This window comes from Pyricularia pennisetigena (assembly GCF_004337985.1).
Source record: "Pyricularia pennisetigena strain Br36 chromosome 4 map unlocalized Pyricularia_pennisetigena_Br36_Scf_11, whole genome shotgun sequence".
NCBI classification, from domain to species: domain Eukaryota; kingdom Fungi; phylum Ascomycota; class Sordariomycetes; order Magnaporthales; family Pyriculariaceae; genus Pyricularia; species Pyricularia pennisetigena.
This window is the reverse complement of record NW_021940923.1, coordinates 220,649-242,330: the sequence shown is the minus strand read 5'-3', so window position 1 is coordinate 242,330 and position 21,682 is coordinate 220,649. Positions and strand designations below refer to the sequence as shown.

At 50.9% G+C, this 21,682-nt stretch overlaps 5 protein-coding genes across 5 annotated transcripts; 3 read left to right on the top strand and 2 right to left on the bottom strand.

The window, feature by feature from the left end:
• Window positions 1-1,038: 1,038 nt before the first annotated feature.
• PpBr36_10709 (uncharacterized protein) lies at window positions 1,039-2,382 on the bottom strand (the record flags this gene model as incomplete). The annotated part of the gene is made up of 1 exon (XM_029897818.1): window positions 1,039-2,382. One exon carries the CDS (start codon window positions 2,380-2,382, stop codon window positions 1,039-1,041), a length of 1,344 nt encoding a protein of 447 aa, XP_029743886.1.
• Window positions 2,383-3,784: 1,402 nt separating this feature from the next.
• On the top strand, window positions 3,785-4,957 carry PpBr36_10708 (uncharacterized protein; the record flags this gene model as incomplete). Its single annotated transcript, XM_029897817.1, has 1 exon — window positions 3,785-4,957. The coding sequence occupies one exon, from the start codon at window positions 3,785-3,787 to the stop codon at window positions 4,955-4,957; it is 1,173 nt and encodes a 390-aa protein (XP_029743885.1).
• A 1,960-nt stretch (window positions 4,958-6,917) lies between these two features.
• Window positions 6,918-7,385, top strand: PpBr36_10707 (uncharacterized protein; the record flags this gene model as incomplete). Its single annotated transcript, XM_029897816.1, has 1 exon — window positions 6,918-7,385. The coding sequence occupies one exon, from the start codon at window positions 6,918-6,920 to the stop codon at window positions 7,383-7,385; it is 468 nt and encodes a 155-aa protein (XP_029743810.1).
• Window positions 7,386-8,048: 663 nt separating this feature from the next.
• PpBr36_10706 (uncharacterized protein) lies at window positions 8,049-8,798 on the bottom strand (the record flags this gene model as incomplete). Its single annotated transcript, XM_029897815.1, has 3 exons — window positions 8,049-8,128; window positions 8,206-8,453; window positions 8,719-8,798. 3 exons carry the CDS (start codon window positions 8,796-8,798, stop codon window positions 8,049-8,051), a joined length of 408 nt encoding a protein of 135 aa, XP_029743892.1.
• A 579-nt stretch (window positions 8,799-9,377) lies between these two features.
• Window positions 9,378-10,892, top strand: PpBr36_10705 (uncharacterized protein; the record flags this gene model as incomplete). The annotated part of the gene is made up of 1 exon (XM_029897814.1): window positions 9,378-10,892. One exon carries the CDS (start codon window positions 9,378-9,380, stop codon window positions 10,890-10,892), a length of 1,515 nt encoding a protein of 504 aa, XP_029743891.1.
• Between the last annotated feature and the right edge of the window lie 10,790 nt (window positions 10,893-21,682).

Genomic DNA, 21,682 nt, shown 5'->3' with positions numbered 1-21,682 from the left:
CTGGAAACTCTAATGGGCTTCGGTCGAACGAGGGAGCGCAGTTAATTTGGCCTGGCGCTTTATTTTGTTCCTATTAAGACTGTTTCTCCTTAATGTCCGATCTATGATCAGCAATTCGGGGCGACAGATTTGCAAAATGGTCGTGACTGGGGTGGTAACGAGCTTCCAAGCGAGGAATTGTTTTGGTGGTGCGTACCCAAAGAAGCTACTTTGTAATTTCCTAGAGCCAAGCTTTTGTCTTTCCGCTGACGAGGAAATACCTAACGGTGTTTGTTGGAAGGTGAAGTTCTGGAGAAACAAGACACTGAAGAGAACAGATAAAAAGAGTTCGTTGTCTTGTTTCAACTTTTCGCTGGAGAAAAGAACACACAAATTAAAGTCCGTAAAAAATTCAGCGACACATTTCTTCTTCATCTTCCTCTTATTTTCTTTCTCATCTTCTCCAAGATCGCATACTACCTCCGTCGGAGTAATTGCCACACAATTGCTTTTGCAGGTACTTTGTTGCGCATCTCAAACAGTATCCATAAAGGTACCTTGGGCTCAAAACTCTCTGGTCCTGCGACGTAGTACTTTACCGCTTCAACAGAAGAGAGAAAAAAAAAAAAAAAAAAAAAAAAACTTCTGGGCGGGCAGCATACCAAATCCTTGGCAATAAGGGTCGGTCTGTACCCTTTAGCGGGGCTTCGGCAACTTGTTCCTGAGCAACCCCCCGCTTCGGTGCTCACATTGTCGAATCAAATTCTCCGATGTGTTATAGTCTAAAGCTTGCACGGGCCTCTCTCCTTTTAACTTGCACATCTGCGTCGTTCTAATCTCGTTGCGGTTAAAATTGCTCGACAAAACGCAGATTAGCTTAGCTCGCCCAGCATTTAATGATCTCCACAGTCACGTCTCATTGACCGCGAGAACCTTCCACACTGTTTTTGTTTGATCGTGGTCTTACTGTATAATTGTTCAATCATTATTCGTTGACTTTTGTTCTTCTCATTATGCATGGCATCTTCTTATCCACCCATATACCCATCCCGTATCTGATCAAGCACCATTGCTCTTATCCTCAACCTCGCAAAACGCCTTGAAAAAGTGGAACTCCTCCCCCTCGCCCAGCGAATCCGCCTCGAGAACGCACTGAGCCGTCGAACCGACAAAGTACACCCAGCCCTCCTTAATATCCTTGACGGTCGGTCCGACCGAAATCCTGCCGCTCCCTTTCGTACAGATGACGATGCTTGGTCCGTCAATCGGATCAAAGGTGGCCTTAGCTTCCTTAGCCTTTAGCACACCGCGCAGGACGCTGAACTCCTCGATGGGCGGGTCGTAAAGCAGCACCTCGGAGCCGGACTTGAAGGCTGCCATGTTGAGCTTGACATAGGGATACTCGGTCGGCTGCATCTTCTGCTCGTCAATGGGTGCCGAATTGTACGTGAGCATGTCGACTAGAGTCGGCACATCCTTGAACTTGGGTGTGAAGCCAGCCCGCACAACATTGTCCGACGCAGCCATGCACTCCATGATATCGCCCGAGACGTAGGCATGGATGTCATCGGCCTGCAGAAACAGCGCCTCGCCGGGCTCGAGAGTGACGAAGTTGCAGAAGAATAGCACGAAGAGACCGTAATCGGCTCCGAATTGTCCGTGAAGCCTCTTGACCAGCTCCGCCAGCGTTGCGCCAGATGTCGACGAAACACCCTTTGCAGCGAAATCGGCACCCTCCGATTCGGCGGCTGAGACGAGCTGCTTGGTGGCATCGGCAAGTGCCGACTCGGATGCGTCCATGACAGCGGCAAAGGCCTCGCGCAAAGCCTTCTTCTTGGTCGCCACGTCGGCTTTCTCGTCCTTGGCAACCTCGACAAACTGCTTGGCTTTATCCTCGCCCACGAGACTCCTCAGCGCGGGGACGTTGTCCAGAAAGTGTGCAATCTCTTCCAGTGGGCGGAACCCGCAGAGACCCTCGAACGGGGTAATGGCAATGGCCATCTCTGGCTTGTGGTTATCGTCAGGGTAGTTCTTGGGATCGCGCTGGTGTAGCTTCTCGGCTAGTTTCTTGTTGGGGTGTGCTTGGATCGAGAGGGCCTTGTTGATGGACAGGACCTTGAAAAGAAAAGGAAGCTTGCTGCCGTACTTTTCAATGACGGATGGCGACAGGAACATCTGGTTCTCCTCGACAAGGTCGAGCAGCGTGCGGCCGGTGTCGACATCCTTGGAAGGGTTCGAAGGGTGCGTGCCCATCCACAGTTCCGCGTAGGGCCTGTCATCCTGAATTGAAAAGTTGTCGGCGGGCGTCGCGGCGGCAAACTTGGCGGCTGCCGACTCGGATCCCTTCTTACCCCAGTCGTACGAATTGACGCCGCATTGCAAGCGGAATAGAGGGACCTGCATATTGTCGGTATTGTTGGTTGAGCGTATGCTTCGTAGAGCTTGTTTCCGCAATTTGGACGTGGACATTGAGAAGCTGCCTTTGGAAATTGGCAGCGAGCAGCCTTTTGAAGTGGGCAGCTAGCGGCCTTCGTCACCCTGATGTATTCCGGTGCGCCACAGTGTGATGTGATGGCTCTAGAGAGTAGGAGCTGTCAGGATGGCGGGGTAAATGGCCTAGCTGTTCACGAGGTATGCGGAGCGGAAAGAGCTCAACACCATTGGGGTAGACAGTGCATGCACTGTGATTGGCATCTTGAGCACATTGATTGCTCTCTCAAAAGTGGGCAAGAGACTGCTGCTGTACGCTTTCGTTTGCATCACATCATGGGAAAAATACGTGCATTTACAATTTTTTATTCTTTTACTTTTCCCAACTCACCCTCTCCACGTAGGTATCTAATTGCACACTTGGTTCTATGGATATTCTCGATGCTACCTTAGCAACAACAAGATTATCGTTTAACTGGGCAGAATCACCATTGGACGAGCGGCTCTGCTGCGGACAATTCGTGGCAATATCCAATCGCATCTTCAAACACGTGACGAACGTCGTCTTCCTTCATGCTCGCGTTTGGAAACGCCTAATATTAGCTCTGGTATATTGACGTAGGCGTGTTTGCCCGCCCGAAAGTGCATCATATGAAAGCCTTTAATGATTTAGCGACTGTTTGAATTTGTGCTCCTTCCCTAAACTTTAGGCGCAGAGGTACGCCACGCCATTCTTTGTATTTATTTGAACACTTGTTGGGTTTGGATTTGGGAATCTTAATCCCATTCTTTCTATACGACGAATCCTAATCAAAACATCGACAACAATCCCCCTACCAGACGCTACATTTGATCGTCTCTGTGTGATCAGATGAGGGATTTGAGCTATTGATTCGTATCAGCAACATCACGACTCCTTTCTCTCCTGGGCACGGTCGCGATTGCAACGGACTGCAAGAGTCGCGACGGGAGACAAGTCAGTAGCGCCCTTTGTTTTTTCCCCAGATTTTCGGAGCCAAACGACGGTAAGTTCACCTCACCCAAGTAATTCACGATGAATCTGTCACTGTCGGTCCTTTGCCATGTTTACCCGGAATAGCCTCATTCATCGACCAAACATATATTCGAATTCTGCAAGCATACCGAGTAACCTGCCTTTTGTCTAAATACATTTTTCCATTTTACTTAAAACCACCCTTGGCATAAACCAGTCTCGGCCTTTTTTTTTTTTTTTTTTTTTCTATAGAATTGAATCCCCGCACCTGCACGCACTTTGTACAAGAAGCGAAAATAGAAAACATAGAAAGAAATGTCAGGCTTATCAAAAGAATTAGAGAACCTCTCGCATACATTCACGCCAAAACACACCTCCCCTATGGCGTCGCAGCGCAACAACAGGCCGGCGCGCGGCTCGAGTCGCAACGACAGCGCGGCCGAGGAGGTGCAGCTGTGGGAGCAGATTCAGGGCGAGCTGAGGCAGATCGTGGATCAGTTCAACGCAAGCACCGAGATCGGCAGGAAGATCAAGACCCAGGACCAGATCCTAAAGGAGAACCCTGGGCGGACCACCATGGACGCGACTTTCAATGTGCTCGAGGAGCTGCTCCGGTCGGGTGTTAAGACCAACGACGACCTGGTTGAAAAGATCCGCGCCGTCCGCACAAACATCGAAATCCTCAGCGCCCTGTCCAAGGCCAAGGACCCCACCGGATCTTCGGGCGGTAAGAGCAGCCAACACTTGAACCCGTCGTCGGCAAGGAGCAGCGGTCTGGGTGGGTCGAGCCGTAACGCGAGCCGAGGCGCCACGGCCACGAGGGAGGCGCACCGGACTAAGGATAAGGAGGCAAAGGAAGCCAAGGAAGCCAAGGAGGCGTCGTCGCAAAAGGACCAGAGTTCGCTCTACGACTTTGACGGAGCCGAGTCGCCGGTGCCATCCCCGCATGGCAACCACACCGTCCGCAAGCTCGGCAGTGAGCGGTCTGCCGGAAGGGACAGCCTCCCACCGCGCGGTGACCGCGACACACCGTCCAAGGCTGGCAGCGCCGAGCCGCCCCAGCTTCCAGCGACTGGGTCGTCGGTGGGATCCTCAGCAACGTCGGCATCAGCGGCGGCGCTTCAGCGGTCCAAAGTCGTGTTCGCCAAGGGCCAGGACGTGGCATTCAAGCCCAAGCAGGCCAACAACAGCAACAACAACGGCGACACAGCCGATTGGTTCCTGGGCCGCGTCGCGGCTGTGTTGGGCGAGGGCAAGTCGCGTCGTTACAAGGTGAAGGATGAGGACCCGGACGTGTCGCCTGACGAGCGAAAGGAGTATCGCACCAGCGCCAGCAGCATGATACCCATCCCCGCCGCCGGTGAGAAGCTGCCCAGTCTGGACAAGGGCAAAATAGTGCTGGCTCTGTACCCGGACAGCACGACGTTTTACAAAGCAGAGGTCGAGAGCATCGACGCCGAGACGGGTAAGGTCAGTCTACGGTTTGAGGGCGAGGAGACCACGGGCACGTTACAGCTTGTCGAGAGGAGATTCGTCGTCGAGTACCGCCCATGACTGCATTAATTTTCATCGGCTTAGGGGGTCATACAGGCTCAGCGTGACAGTTGGGGGGCGGCCTGTGTTTGGACATAAGGTAGATACCCAATACCCGATATTTCTCTGCGAAAACAAAAATCAGCCTGGTCTCCCAGGATTTCACAGCGAACACCATACAAACGTTTCCGGCCTAATTTATAAGGAACCCTCCCCTTGAGATTACTGATACTTGAAACACACATGTCTTCCGCAACACTATCTGGCTATTCAAACCCTGTGTACTCCCAGGAAAAGTACTTTTCCCATGAACCCTGTCCCACCTGGCCCTCATAGCCTCCACTTGTGGACTGGCCCCCCATCGAAGAGTGATGAAAAACATCATCGTATGGGGATATGGTTTAGTGGTATAATGCTTCCTTAGCAACAACCAGTTGCCTAGATTGGAAGAGGTCCCGAGTTCGATTCTTGGTGTCTCCATAATAACGACGTCACGAAGGCGATGCCGTGATAAATTTTTGGTGTTTTGGTGATTTTTAATGTTTTGGGTGTACTTGTGCGCCGTATCCACCCTCGTCTAGATGGATAACCGAATCGTCACAACGCAATGAACCAAAGTCATTTCTAATCGCAAATTTTTGCTTTCACAAGTAGTTCCAATGGGCATTCATTTCATTTGCAGGACTAGTGTGACGAAGCTAAGTGGTGTAGTATAACTGAGCAGTGATGATTCGCAATGATATAAACAGCTGGGAACTAATTATTTTACAGCTAACTATAAATGGTTCATGTTACAGCCACCAAGGTCTATAATTCTCGGGTATCGGAACAAACAGGCTGTAAAGTTCTTCATGCACACATAACATCGGCTTTGTTTCTTGTATAATAAATGCGATTCTTTCCGACCTGCCTCGCGTGAAGCGTCTACTTGAAAAAAAGGTCAAAGCCCCATGCTGCCCAACCACCACGCTAGAGCCAGACTACGTGTCTACCATCATGGATCACCCCTGGCAAGCAAGCCTCGCGCCCTCACTCCAGCAGCCCTTCTCTTTTCGCCAATGCCGCGCCTTGCTGCTGCAAAGCCTTACAGTGGCGGCAACATTGTCCCTCGTGAAGCTTCCTCCTGCACGTCATATGCTCGGCGCAGAACCCGTCAGGCACACCATATGCAGGGATACTCTCTTGCCCTGATCTTGCTCCCCTCTTGCTTGATAGTCCTCTACTGGTTTTAGACTGCGGGTTCTGATCAGCTAATCCTGTAAAGGGCTGTACTGGCTTGGAGGACGTCGGCGTTATAGGCTAGACGGTGAGCGGGCTCGGGAGGGCCGATTATTGGCGTTGCCTTGTGCTGCTTGCTGCCAGGCGACCGCGGAGAAATGGGAATAAACTGCGGCTGCAGCGACAAAGGCTTAAATCCATCCAGGTCCCTGATTCGTCGCCAGACCTGTTAGACGTTACCCCAGGGCAAGATATACTGCCGGTGGAGGGCGTCGTCACCGTGAGCTATACACCACACCTCGCTATGCGACGACCAAGTGATATCATCCGAGAAAACCATCGCTGCTGGTTGAGGGTGAGTGGGTGGGTGACTACCTTAGGCAATGTCTCAACGGGGGCCTGATGATGCGTAAACGGAATGTATAGACGATGTTGTCGCGGCGAGATGGGTTGGTTGCCCAGCACTGATCTTGTAGCTGTATAAGAATGCGGTTGGCCCTTCCCCCCCAGAGGCTGATGTTGGTGGTGTGCGATCCTCATCAAAGCCAGGCAGTTCGTCAACCTTAGAGAAACTGGTTCCTCAGTCTTCTACTCTTATCTCAAACAAGTTCTCGTACTTACCACCACAAGCCACGTTGGTGTTTCTCCAAGAGTTCCCATCGTCAAGTCAGTCTCGAACAAGAACACACCATCATCAAAGACCGAGCTAACAACCGCACCAAACAACGGCAAGAATAGCCAGCCGGCCGGCAACACAGACACAATGAAGACGGCAATTGCGACCACCCCAGCCCTCCTCCTCGCCGCGCTCCTCATCACCTCCCCGGCAGGAGCCTCAACAACCAGCGACGACGACGGGACATTCTACATTGTCCGCAAGCCCCTGCCGGTGTCGGCGGCGCGCCAGCTGGCCACGTCGCCGTACCCGGAGCTGAGCTTCGAGGAGGCCGTGGCCGCCATCAAAGAGGCCACAGCTGCGACCGAAAACCAAGATGGTGCCGCCACGACGACAACAGCTGTTGCGGTCAGGAACGAGGAGACCGTCAACGTCGAAGCCGTAGCGCAAAGGATCAACGGCGGAGGTAACCAGTGGGGCTGTGTCCAGCGCGGGCTGTATTCTTACTGCGGTGGGCAGTCTGGGTGGTCTGCTGGATCGAGGCTGGATATGCCCGGGTGGGTGGTGGTGTCTGCTGGGGCGGTTGGGTCAGCAATTTTGGTATGGTTGGCTTGAGGGGTGTGTGTAGGTTGTCTGTGTGGATGTCTGAGGATCTGAGGCTTTTGTGCCCTGCTTGTGTTTCAGTTCTCATCAAACCTTTATCTTGTGCGATCTAGGTGGTTGTCTGTTATGTTCTCGGGCTAGCAAAGCTCGTTCTATTCTTCTTTCTGTCAGTCACATGATTATTTCCTTTGTCAGTTAATAGAAACATGCACTATACTGCACGCCCTCACAGCGCCCTCAAAACGACCCTACATCCGTTACTGGTCTCGATTGAAGACACCCAAGTCATCGCGTTGGAAGCTCAGACAAGAACACAACACCTGGATTGGAATGCTTTGATGCTGTTGACCGCAATAGGAAAAAAAATCAAAACCATCCTATTCACGCCACCGTTGTAACCGAAGTCCGGAAATTGTAATAACAGGCAAAACAAGATCGTCTTTTTGTTTGCATTGTTCTCATCTCGATCCGAGCCCAAGCCAAGCCCAAGCCCGGCAATACATGATGCCAACGCCCATGTGAGTGTATTTTCCCCCAACCATTTTTGTGATGTTCGTTCCCCAAAAAATGCCGAAACGACGGGCGTAAGGGAGGAAAGTAGAATATGTTGAGAACGACGCGACGAGTGAAAACCCCAGAATGCCCTGCAATGCGCCGATTGTTCGTAGAAATCGTCTATTTGTCCTTCTTCGCCTTGGCACCCTTGACCTTTGCCGTACCACGGAGGGTCTTCTGCCTGTTCTTGCGCTGCTTGCCTGTTGGGGAGAAATTATTCAGTGTCAGCACAAAAAGAGCAAACCCCAAACATTAGAGCCTTTGGGGGAAAACATACGCTGTTGCCTGCTGGCCTTCTCGACCTTGGTGGCCTTGCCGATACGCACCAACCTGTAGCGGGGCTCGAACTTCTGGAGGGCCTCGGGAGAGTCGTAGATCAGGGCGAAGCCGGTGGTCTTGCCACCACCGAACTGAGTCCTCAGGCCGAAGACGCTGACCTGGTCCTTGGTGGCCTTGTACATGGCCGAAAGCTTCTCACGGAGCTCATCCTTGGAGATGTTGGGGCGGGTCGGGTGCAGGATGTCACTGTTGGGCGCGTCCAAGGTTAGTGTCTTTCTCGTGCTGGCATTTTGGCTGGTGGCTCGTCTGGGCTTGGTGGCGGCATATCGATCGGGGTTGAAGAGTCGGCCGTTGATCGTAAAGCCGGCGGTAGTCGCAGTTTGTCGCAGTTTCGGTTGTTTCAACCAACATGATCGATCCTCCGTCTCGCCGCCACTCAAATTTCCAAACCACCAAATCTGTGATTTTCCTCGAACACCACAAAAACCGTCGACAAGGGAAGTTCACTCACACGACCATCTGCTTGCGACCCAGAAGAGGGTTGCGGATGAACTTGCGCGTGCGCAGAGTGACGGGGGTATCGTCGGCCATGATTGCGACTGCTGTGGTTTGGTGTGATATTGAACCTAGTCGTCGACGCGAGAGAGGGCGGAGGAGAATGCAGGACGAGGCTTCGGGTTCAAGATGGCGATTGTTAATTTTCGACTGCTTGCTCAATCGCAGTGCATCGATTAGCGGAGCCCTGCCACTGGCTGATTGGACGGGCGGGGCCTTGGTCCATTTTCCCAATTGTGAGCCCTAACGAAAATGGAGTGGTGGCCTCAGGCCAACTCAGCGGGGTCAGCTTTTTTCGACTTGTCCCGCCCAGCCACAAGTTTTCAGTGCCGACACAGCCACAATAGATTCGACAGCTCACGCCACACTAACGCCAGTCGCGCCGAATCTTGGCAGGCCGTCCCCAGGGCGACGTCAAGACAAAGTTGATTGAGGTTAGTTAGGCATATTGGCGAGCATCCTCCACGCTATCTAGGGCGATATCACCGATACGCCATCATCATAAGTGCCCTACTTTAGTTGCCTTTTCATTAAAATCACTTGTACTGTTTGACATTGCTGCATGCGCATTTGATACAGAGAGCAGTCGGACTCCCGACTTGTAAACAAACCATCATGTCAGTCCTACTGGAAACCAGCGCAGGCGACATCGTCATTGACTTACTGGTCGACTATGCGCCTAAGCTATGCGAAAACTTTTTGAAGCTCTGCAAAGTCAAATACTACAACTTTTCACCTGTTCATTCTGTTCAGAAAAACTTTTCGTTTCAAACTGGTGATCCCCTCGGACCCTTGGCTCCTCAATCCGACGGTGGCACCAGCATATGGGGATTGTTATCGGGCGACCCCGCCCAGCGAACATTTCCAGCCCTCTTCCATCCAAAGCTTCGTCATGCTGAGCGTGGTACTGTCAGTATGGCCACGGCGCCTCATCCTACGGATCCAGACACGCGGCTGGCGGGTTCGCAGTTCATCGTGACGCTGGGCGAAGACACCGATTTCATCGACGGCAAGGCGGCCATTTTTGGAAAAGTGGTCGAGGGCTTTGACACCCTCGAGAAAATAAACGAGGCAATCATCGACGAAAAGGGACATCCGCTCGTCGACATCCGCATCAAACACACCGTCATCCTCGACGATCCTTACCCCGATCCGGCCGGCTTGAGGGAGCCCAGCAGCTCGCCGCCCCCGACATCTGCGCAGATCGCCACAGTGCGCATCGCCGAAGACGAGGCTGAGAAACTTGCGGAAGAAGATGCAGAGGGCGATGAGGACCGCGCTGCTGCGGCAGAGAAGCAGCGGCGTGAGCGGGAAGCCAAAGCACAGGCTTTGACTCTAGAGATGATGGGTGATCTGCCGTTCGCCGAGGTCAAGCCTCCCGAGAACGTGCTATTCGTGTGCAAACTCAACCCTGTTACGCAGGACGCGGATCTGGAACTCATTTTCAGTCGGTTCGGCAAAATCCTTTCGTGCGAGGTCATCAGGGACTCCAAGACGGGCGACAGTCTGCAGTACGCATTCATCGAATTTGAGGATAAGGCCGCATGCGAGACGGCTTACTTCAAGATGCAAGGTGTCCTCATCGATGACCGCCGCATACATGTCGATTTTAGTCAGAGCGTCAGCAAGTTGAGCAATGCATGGAGGACCGATGCCAACGACAAGCGTAGGAAGCAGGCTGCCAAAGGCCGCGGCGGGTGGGGAGGCGTTGACGAACTAGAGAAGTGGCGCAAATACAGGGAAGATGATGGGCGGGACGATCGACCGGATAGCTACGGGATGGTTTACGGCAAGGAAGAGATGCAAGGTCGGCACGAGCGTCAAAAGGCAAGCCTTGGACGCGACGCTGAGAAGCCTCGTGAGGGTCGGGGTGACCGCGATGGTAACGACCAACGACGAGAAAGGGGATCAGATTTAAGGAGGAGCCGCAGCCGGAGTCCGCGAAGAGAACGGCACCGAGACTCACGAGATGGGCGGCGCCGGGATGACCGAGACTTGGATCCAAGGAGCCGTGGCGACCGTAGTCGTCATGATCGGGATCGCGGCCAGGAACGCCATGATCGTGGTCATGACTACGACCGGGACCGTCGTCGTGATAGAGATCGACGTGATGATTACAGGAGACGATGAGCGGCGAATCGCTTGCAGTCCAGAAAAAGTATAGACCGCGATCGACCCGACGGACGCCGGCGAGGTAGCTTCTGTATACGGGTTGATATGGTAACTGAGCCTGACCTCTCGAAGTGAATTTAGCATCTGAGCTTTGGCGACATCCTGAGTTCTTCTAAGGAATCGTCACATTTGGCCCCGTTCCTGGCAATCACTCCCGCCTTGCATTGCCAAGGATAGCTCCAGATACATGACTTCATCATCGTACTTGGAACTAGCGGATACGGTGGGAATTGAGGTGTACCGACAGACCAGAGCCCACTTTGAGCCTCGGTTCTTAGTTGCCTTGAAGCTTTACTTGGACCATCGCCCACATCGGGTTTGGGATTACGGCAAAACGCTTTGAGATGGAACAGCGGCGCAGAGCTTGCACTCATAACATGACACGTAAGTTCGCTTGACCGATGGCATCATTCATGGTCCGAGTTTGTAGGTTCCATGCGATGTGGAATGGATAAAACAACAAACAAAAAGCGATTTTAACGTCCTTCATCAACGCGGGATTGCTGATGGATGCGAGACCTGACGGTGCTACACGATACGGCCGCTCGCTTGCTACCCTTAAGAGACTGACGGAAGTCAAGAGCAACAGCATCAATGCGGTTCGCCAATGTCCGCCTAGGCAATTGACTCTGCTTCGTGGTCCTCATCTGCCTGTCTGCTTCTCCACATGGATTGGGTGTCACACCTCTCATCCAATAGACAAACAAACATGACTCAATTTTGTTCTCACTGGTTATCATTTTTTGTCTCTATCATGCCTTTATAGACCGCGGTCTTGCTGGTGCCCGATGGCCACATATGAATGATCACGCACCCATCAACTTGGGCTTACTGCAGGTACATCGTTAGTTTCCTTGTCTCTAGTATTTGTGTTACCCGAGCTGCGTCGTTTCCTTTTGTCTCGCTTCTTTACCATTCACTCTGGTGGTACGGCATTACACACTCCTGATAAACATCCCGTGGCCACATGGTCTAGTGACTGGCCTAGGATCTCTGACAGCTTGGCCGACAAAGTGTCCTCAGGTTGTCAACCGTCGACTTCACTTCGACTTTTGGAAACTTGTTCAGTTGCCGCTTCCAGCATAGCATCATCGTTGGGGCCCCTAGAACTAGGACCCAGGACGTTGAAGCTGGAGGATCGGTATCTTTGAGAGAATGATATTAAGCTGGTTAACTGTCACTGATCTAGAAGACGAATATCTCGGACGTTTGTTCTTCGGCACTTGCGTTCTTCTAGCCCCTGACTAAATCAAGAGGTGATGCAACTGCGATAGATCTCAGGCGTGGTGGCGGCGCATAATCATGAGCCAATCGATAATTCCCCTGCTATCACTTGTTCCGGATGTGACCTTTTCCGGTTTGCAAATAGAGTGCGGCAAAGTTGATGTTTGTACTGGTTTTCTAAATTTCCAGGGCAATAACCGGTGTTAGTTACCACACCATCAGTGATGTCCTGCCACCTTCACACCTCGTATCATAATCTTCTTTGTTTTGCCTGTCTACTTTCCTGCCCTGCCACCATCAGCTGTGAATGCTGATACTTTACGATGGGTGCTGCCTCAATCCCCTTGCTATTATCGTTGTTTGACGTGGCAGGCAAAAAGCTCAGGGCAAGGTGTGTGTGACAACAGAACCCAACTGGCCTATTCGAGCAAGCCACTCGCCCAAGACTGAGGTGATGGTCTCGTCTCTCTATTTTGTACTCCCCTTCTCGCCTCGAGACAGGAATGACAAGGATCGCCTCCGGGCCGTTGCCTCAACTCTCCGCGAGACGGGCTCTTATTTCTGTTGCATGAGAATAGACCAGAACAAGACCGTCAGACCGTCTAGAATGCCACATGGTCTGCCCGCTGTCACGATCCGTCTGCTAGGATAAGAATTTGCTGCTTTATGGGAGCGGAATCGATTTTCGTGGGCACGTTCCCCGTTAATTAGTCTTTATCTTCTCAACGGCATGTTTTGCCCAGGCTAGCCCCGCCCATCATGCCTGGTGTCTATGTTGAGCATTTCACCACATGGTGCGGCGGCCACGGGGATTACGACCGGAAGCATGGTGGGCTACACGGCACTGGCTGTGTCTCGTTACTGCGCATTATCGTACTGAGGTTCGATATCTGATTGTCACGTTGCTCATTTCTTGTGCGGACCTCGCCAACTCCCTCAAGCCAATGCCGAAATGATCATGGTTTTTTTTTTGTTTCGCGAGAAAAGCTACTTACTCCAGCCCAATTGCAGTTGTGATGATAGAGAATTGGGCATCAAATCGCCAATGGCAAATGGATGTGGCCCCCTCCTCCACTCGATGAGCTTTGGGCATTATTTACTTGTGGTTTGGTTCAGCTCAAGCCCAGACTTGTCCAATTACTCACCCGGACCCCAGGGCAGGACAAATGTCTGCATGTAGATCTCCCGGGAAAGGAAAGGCTGGGAGGTGGCATTCCGGTATGTAGCCTCACCTGCTACGACAGAGCTCATGACAGGAGGGCATCATACATGATGTAGGGTTTAGTCGGGGCCGACGGCTGCGGGCGTCTCAATAACACGCGGCTTCTCTCTTATGGCTTGTCGTTACAGCTAACCTCTTTGGTTTCTCTGCTCATTGTCTGTGTCACCCGGAACGGGCCCTGGTGCAACACTCCATCTTCTCAAATGACGATTGGACGTGGTGCTTCTTTCATGGCCCACACACACTGTTGTCAACGGTCAGTCCTTGAGGAACCGAGATACGCATTTGGCCAAGCAAGATTGAAGAGGCAGAAAGGGGTCCAGACGAAGATACCAACCTAATCGCTGCGAGTGATCATTGCCTAACTAGGCAGGCTGGGCCCCTTGAGCATGCGGCAAAACTAGCCACCTTTGACTTTTGGGAGGCGGTATGTGGCCTTTCGTGTGAGCAAAGGATTGGCTATCGGGCTCATCTGATCTGATATTTACGGAGCAAAATATAGCCGGCTCGCGGAGAGCGGCGAGCGGCGAGAGCACTGGGGGCGGGAATGGCATGACACTGCTTGAGGGAGATGAAACTGCGTCCATCTACGCTGTCGAATCCTACCTGAAAGACGTCCATAGACTCTCTGGTCCCGGGAGGGAATGGGATTGATGCTATTTTGAGGAGAAGAAAAGTGAAGGCAAGGCCATCTCACTAACCTGCAAATGGGAAGAAACCACGACAAGCGCCTGCGGCTAAGCGGCAAAGTAAGTCGATTGCGCTGGCTTTCGGATCCTTGCTCTTATCGATGAGAGGTGGCTGGCTTCTTCACAAGCTAGGTGGCGCCTGTACGTGGTTTTCTTCGGGTTTTCTTCCCTCCACGCCACCCCTTGTCCCTATGAGCATCCTCAGGGCGCTACTGTCAAGTCCTCAACCAGGGGGGGGGAGAAAGGCACTTACCGACGCGGCAAATCTTGCCCTAGTTCGGCTCGAGGAGCTTAGAGACAGAAAAAAAAGGGACACACAGCAACCCGCATGAGCCTCTCAAGCCACCAATTAAACAGGCACCGTTTACAAGCAAGGAACAGGCAAAAATAGATTGTGGTTTTAATTGAGGGAGGAAGCTCAAATCAAGTGGCTTTCCTTTCCCCCCCGCCTCGCCCTCCCGGGCTGGCTCCGGCTGGTCCCAAATAAGTGGTAGCACGAAAACCCTGAGACTCGCCTTATTGGCTGTCATTATGAGCATGCAGCGCGCGTCCACCCTTGTCCAGCAGCGGCTAGGCTGGGAGGGGGGGGCGAGGTAGGGTTGGAGGGAGAGGGAGGGCAGCGAAAAGGGTTACACACACTTCGGGTAGGTGCAGATGTCCCATGGCAGGCCGCCTTGTCCGGTCTTCCCCTTTCTTGTTTCTCTTCTGTCTCTTCTTCGATCTCAGGCGCCGTGCTGTGGCGACTGACTATCGGAGTGGATGGGGGAGAAAAAAAGGGCAGCTGGAATTAGATAGTGGTTGAGATTGGCATGTTGTGCAACTTTAGATGTGATGCTACTTTTGGTACCTATCTAGGCAGACTAATTGCAATTTGAAGGCTGCGAGGGGGGGGGGGGAGCTCAACCAGATACGCAATTGCGTGGTCCGCCGACGGCTCGGATCCCCTGCTCTGCCAAACTCCATCTGTTTGTTTGGTTGACAACCGAACATATTTTTGGTAAAAGTGTGTGGGGTGAGTTCGGGTGAGATTAAAAATCCTATGTTTGTCTTGTTCCAATTGGGAGGGTGTCTGGGTCATGAAGCTATCAAACTTAACTTTGGTGGGTAGCATTGCCTACGGCATCTGGCCATTCCCGTTGACGGGGGTAGAGGGTGGTTTTCGAAACGGAAGAAAAGAAGAGTCAACTACCAGTCAGATTCCCCAGCTTTAATAGCATGCATGATGACAGAGATCGGTTGGAGGGGCGACAGGAAGTTTTCGGGGGATCAGAATATAAAAAGGAAGGAATTGATATAAAAAAAAAACAAGGGAGAAAAAGAAAAAACGATCGGATGGGTGCATGCGCCGAAGATGGGGTTTAGGGTAGGCTTTTTTTAAGGGGATACCCTTTTATTTCAGTAAAAGAAATTCATGTACATCAACGAAACCAGTAGCGAAAATCACACCGTCCCAGGATGGCGTGGTGTCACGGTCCCTCTCCTCCCAAGAGATTGTGCGCGTTCTGCTGGACGGGTAGTAATCGTACTTGGTACCTTGAGTACTCACCTTTATGCACTTGCGCTCGACCGCAGAATGGATGGCTGTACAGAATGGATGTGGGATGGTAGGGTCGCTCGACAGTCGACACGACCTGCCTTACAGCCCGTCCCAGGAACAGCTACGATGTGGTCCGACAAGCAGCGGCCAAAGCCCTTTAATCTCTCTGTACCGGTGGTCAAAATTCTCTGGTCCTTCTGACTCTACCTTTCTTTTTGGCCTAGGTCTAGAACTCGATATCACAGCTTGGCCAGAAGAGACGGGGACTTATTCTAAACTTGAAGCTGAAGACTTCTTTTTTTTTTTTTTTTTTGCCCCCTAGTCTAATCGATGTCTCCTATTTCCTACGTTGTATGCCGGAAGCCTAGCTGCATATGCAAGCGAGTTTTGTCAATGCAGTAAATAGATACGATTTATCGTCGTAAAAATAAACACAGCGTGGTTTAAAAAGAAAAAAAGGCTAGGCGAGGAATGTGGTGTTCGTGTGGGGGTGGTGCCGCCCCGGGACCAAAAAAAAAAAAAGAGGAAGAAAGGCGAGGGCTTGTTTTAGACGGTAGGCGTGTGGATAGCAGCAAAGCCCAGCGTATCGGAACTCATCACAGTCCCGGAGTATTCGCTCCTTGGTCTGCTTGCAGATTATGGACGTGGCTTTTGTCGTCATGACATGGTAATGATGGTGTCGAGGGAGCAAGCTTTTGCTGGCGAGACGATTCCATTGCTGGTCTTGGGAGTTTTGACGGACCGCAGTCAAAATATTGATGTGAATGTTCAAGAACAGTGTGTTTGCTATTCCATTTTTTTCGTACCTTCTATAATAAAAGGCAAATATATAGGAAAAGGGTGGAGAAAAAGCAAAAGAGCAAGGTAGGAATGAGGGATCGGTCACATTTCCAAGTCTCCATCAGGACGATTGCCGGAGATGAAAAAAAAGCAAAAAAAATGACAGAATCTCGTGGGAAGCAAGGGCAGAGTGGACAAGGCAAGGGTGAGAGGCGGGAGGAGACCTTGGGCTACCTGGTACAGGCTTCCTGAGGTGGTCAGGCCAAGCTTGCCTCCCCTCGCGATAGTGCGGGGTTTTGCAGCGGCAGTTTTTGTTGCGTTGACTATTCGGCGTTATGAAATGTGATAAAAGTTCAAGTATTCTTTCTCAATCACGGTGCCTGCAGCTACTTTGCCACGTCGAATTAAGGCTAATCCTACGAGTTGCTTCTGTCAATCAACCCGCCGGTCTCGAACAATGAGGCTCTTCATTGGTTTTTTTTTCTGCTTTTTTTGAGTGCTGACGACCGCGATCCCCAGGACGGAACCAGATATCGACGACGACGGCAAATAATCCGATCTCCGGAGGAGCCCGATGTTGATGACGGAATGCTTCCCGATGTACTTTGCTGATTTGATCTTTTTTCTTTATTTTTTTTATCTTTTTTTTTGTGGGAATATTTGCCATGCAGCGAGGAAATGCAGGTCAACAAACAAACGGTAATCTACTGCGAGATATAGGGGAAAAAGGTGACGCTGTCTTTCATAGCAAACAAACTTCCCCAATTTTGTGTTGCGCTGGGCCAGTAAGTGATACGAGATGGATTTCTTTGCTTTCCCCTTGGAGCAAACATCTGACGAGGTTGGCGAGATGATGCGTAATTGAACAAACACTTCCGATGCCATCAAACTGGCAAATCGTCAAATAGTGGGAGAAGCATATTTTGCCCTGACCAGATCAAAACCCCCGAGACAAGGCTCCAATGCAATATTGGCATGCAAACAAGGCGAACAACCAACCAACCACCCACCCAATCTGATATCCCGGAACTTGGTATCCGTAATCCATGAAGCCAAGCAAGCCAAGTTTATCCACCGTAGCTAGGATATCCCTTGTTGACTGTCCATCGTATTGCTTGCCGATTGAAATAACATAGCATCCCATGATCCCACAGACTTCCTGTCTGAGTGGATTTGACAGTTGGGCACCTGCGTCGACCCGCAAGCTCAATCCTTGTTCTATCTATAATGTAGGTAGTCTATATCAAAACTAACAGGTGAGGACTGCGGTAGGGGTCAGCAGAAGAACATTTTGATATCAATCTAAAAGGAAAGAAAATCAACAACCACGCTGCCGTGCATTTGTGCACCAAGGACAAGGCACGACAGGGAGGGAACTTTGACATGCATGAGTGATTTGCGCCACCGGCGTTGCGGTACAGCATATCACTACTGTTTCCTTGCCTGTTACAAAGCTTTGCTGAGAGTCTATTTTAGCCGATGTAGTTTTTTTTTTTTTTTTTCTTTTGTTTTTCCTCTCTTCGTCATCTGGCGAGATTAAATACTCCATTGTAGATTGGCCGCCTGGTGAACGGCATTGGCACTTGGAAAATGAATATCTGCCGGATATTTACATGAAGGACAGACAAGATGCCTTGGTAGTTGCTGCATCATTCATAATCTTTTCCTCCTCAAAGCCTAATCCAAACGGCTCGGCCTACTCCGAAATCCCAGCAAAGGGTTTTAATCTACCACCTCCTGAGACCTGGGCTAGTACGCAGATCCCCATCTGGTTGGTGACACAAAAAGAGCAAAGGTCGTATTCCTGCCGTCACGTTAGAAAAGAAGCTAGTTTCGTGGGGGTGTGAAGGCGAACCTTTTTCCCAGGTCCCTTTTTTTTCTGTCTATTGCGTTCACGTCATACTGCAAAGTCTTACGGTCCCGCAAACCCTGCTTCCCCGGTGCCAACAAAAGCATGAGATGTGCACGGTGAAAGCTACGATGGGGTAGACAGGGCAGATGGAACGTTGGCTGGCCGATGCGTTAGGGTTCTGATTTCCTTTTCTTGAGCGTGTGTATTGTACGTGTGTCATACCCGGGGGCACGGGGACACATCGTGTATGTTTGGCTTGGATTCGTACACAGCTTTGATATGCCCCCACGTTTTCGGGTGTCTTTTATACTGTCTTGAATGATCCCTTCGGTTAATTAAAAATTGAGAAAAGGTGTAAAAAAGGGGATGCGTCAACGGCAGATGAAAAGTCCAGGAGCAGGTCAATGATTAGGTGCTGGCAAGACGCTTGGATTCAAGTATAGACTCGGTCCAATGATATTCTGATTTTGTTGTATTATTCCGGCCTGTTTCTCGAACCCTTGAGTTGCTTCCCGCCGTAGGCAGCTATCCTTGATATGCCACCTCCATGGAAGAGACATTGGCTCGAACATATTCCAAGGTTAGAACTGATATACAATATCAAATGAAACAACGGACGGGAAAACGAAAAAAAAAGATCAAAGGAAGAAAAACACACAACTAGATATTAATGACCAAATAGAAGTGAAATTGCTGGTTGCTGCTTGGACAGGGTCTGAAGCCAAGTGCATGTAATCAGGTACATGTAATCAGGTACCCCGACAACCCCAGTCAGTCCATGCATATGCAAGCAGCCGAGTGGGCAGCACACTTTCAAGGGTTGTCAGGGAGGAGGGGGTGCCTATTTGCATCTCTGCCGTCCGGGCTCCGGTACCCTCCGCTCCTTGATTTAAGCACCACCCATCATTCTTTTGGTTATGGGTAGGTAAGCATGCGTCAGTCCGGAAAAAAGTACCAGCCAGAGACTCCCAATGATGATGGATATCCTATCGGATGGCTTGCAGCAGGCCCGAAGTGGTGTCGACGCTCGAAAATAAAACAACGTTGGATACCCCAAAAGCTGGAATGAACGCACGTCTTTTGATTATTCGTTTTTTTTTCCCCCCTTTTTTCCTTTTTTTCTTACCTTTTCCGTGTGGGGTCGTCACCCGCTTTATTTCAAGGTTATTCCGGGAACCGATCTGGGGTTGTAGAGCCCTTTTGGTTGCTCTTTTTTGTTTGTCCTTCAACCAGGGCAAATATTTCGTTTTCAGTTTCTTCATCTATCTCTCAATACAGAAACAAATGAGAAAAAAAAGACCACCCCCATTATGTACCTAACCTCGACCCGCCCCCACGTCTCTCCCTCAAACTGCAGCAAGCCGAGGGCCAATGTCAATCTTGGTATTTGGGGAATTTTGGCGAATGATGCAACAAACATCAGTGGTCAATGTACCTTTGATTCTGCGTGAAAGAAATTCTCCTTGAATTTTTTTTCTTTTCTTTTCTCTTTTTTTAATATTGCCTCTTGCGAAATGGCCGAGAACATGACATTCGAGATCCTAGCCTACACCCACCCAAACGCGCCCCCAACGCCAAGATGAAAGCAAACGAGGAATCTTGTTCAGTCAAGAAAGCCTTGAACTCCTGGTGGCCAGTGAGCAGCATTTGGTAGAATCTAGAGGAGGGTTACCCTATCGTATATCTTCTACATTTTTCCTCTTCCGTTTGTCCTGGCAAGGCTGGCAGATATTCTAGCAGTGACTCTATGTTTAGGCCTTTTTTTTTCTTCTTTTAATTCCACCTTCAACCCTTCTCCTTATATGGTTTGCGCCACGATACCGGGTCAACCTTTCTCCCCTTGTCGTCAGTACAGAGATAGGAGAGCTCCTCTGATCTACCTTCTCTGCTTGCTTGCTTGCCCCAGTTGGTGATACCCTAGTACACTGTGCCCCCCCCAAAAAGGTGTCATTAGCCAGTCAGTCAACACATCAACGAGAGTTTCTTTGTGTGCCATTCCTTGGTAGCAGCAGCATCAAAGAGGTGTATAGATGGTGGTGCGCCTCGAACAAAGGGTCTACCCAGTATGTGCCCAACCTATGGTTCCTTGATATCTGTCCTGCATTCTGCTTCACCGGTCATAAACTAAGCATCAAGCCCCCTCCCCAGCAAAGCTAGCCCAACCACGAACACGATTTCTACCCCATCTCTAGCTCCGTTCAAGGGGACAAGAAATCTGGGGCTTTCTCCCACAGCGAACACAGGCGAAACCCAAGAGGTGACCTATCACAGGCCTACGGTTTAGTGGGCCACCGTCTGTCGTGTCGCCTCGCCGGCCTAGAAGACGAGGGTGAGTCTCACAAAGGGCATTGCACATGAGAGAGACAGCATCGTGTTAAAGCCCGACGTCTCCCATACTACACGCACACACACGCACACACGCAGGCAAACTCACCACATACATCTTGCCTTTTGGTTTTTTGTCCCATGCTTCAATTCAAATAATTGCTCTCATTATCCAGTCACTATACAATACAATAGTCTCGCTTTACAGGGCAAGCGGACGAGCTTTTGATTTTCTTGACGTTCTGTAAGCGCGGCATCTGCAACGGCAGACGCAGCAGCAAAACGGCCGGCACCCCCTTTGGCCTTTGCTCGAATCAGCATTCGCAACCAAGAAATATAAAGATGCTGACCGGCTTGACTTTTTGACTCAGACATCAGCAACACACAGCCACGCTCATAAAATCTCATCCCTCCTGAGTCCTTACAGCCATTGACGAACAAGTTACAACTGGGTACCAGATTTCCCAGCAACTCGTGGTTCCACGCCCAATTGGAATTTGGAACCCAGGCCTGCGAATCCCGGTCCCCGGAACCCCGGCCGCTGGTCAACCACAGCTCACCCCTTGTCGGCAGAGAGACTTGTAAGCGCCGCCTGCTTCCGGCCGTTGACCTGCAGCAAGCACCATAATCACAACGCAGCCAAGCCTCAGCCGCGGACGACCGGTTGCACTTCCGTTCTTCCACTTTTTGGAATTCTTCTGGGCGGTTTCTGATCCTTTTTTTGATTTTCTTTTTTTGTTATTCTGGCTTTGTCAATAGTGGCAATAGGGGACAAGCAATATCGGTCAAAGCTACAACCAGAGACCGAGAGAAACACTCGAGCAGCATCGTGGACAGGACGCCTTTCAAGTCCTGTCGGATCTATTAAAAGCATACAGCTAGGAAAGCAATAACACAGCAACTCGGAAAACTAGCGCCAGTCATCGATACGTCGGTCCCAAAGCAAACTGCAACCCCAGAACAACGACTTTGGAGCCAGCATAACGGTCGTCTGGGTCTGTGTAGCCCAACTTTACCTCATCCTCGGGACCCGAAAAAGAGATCTGTCGGCTACCCGTACATCTAGCTTTTGCGCCCGTTGTGCGTGTGAAGAAAAGCCCCCTTTTTTTCGTCTTTTGT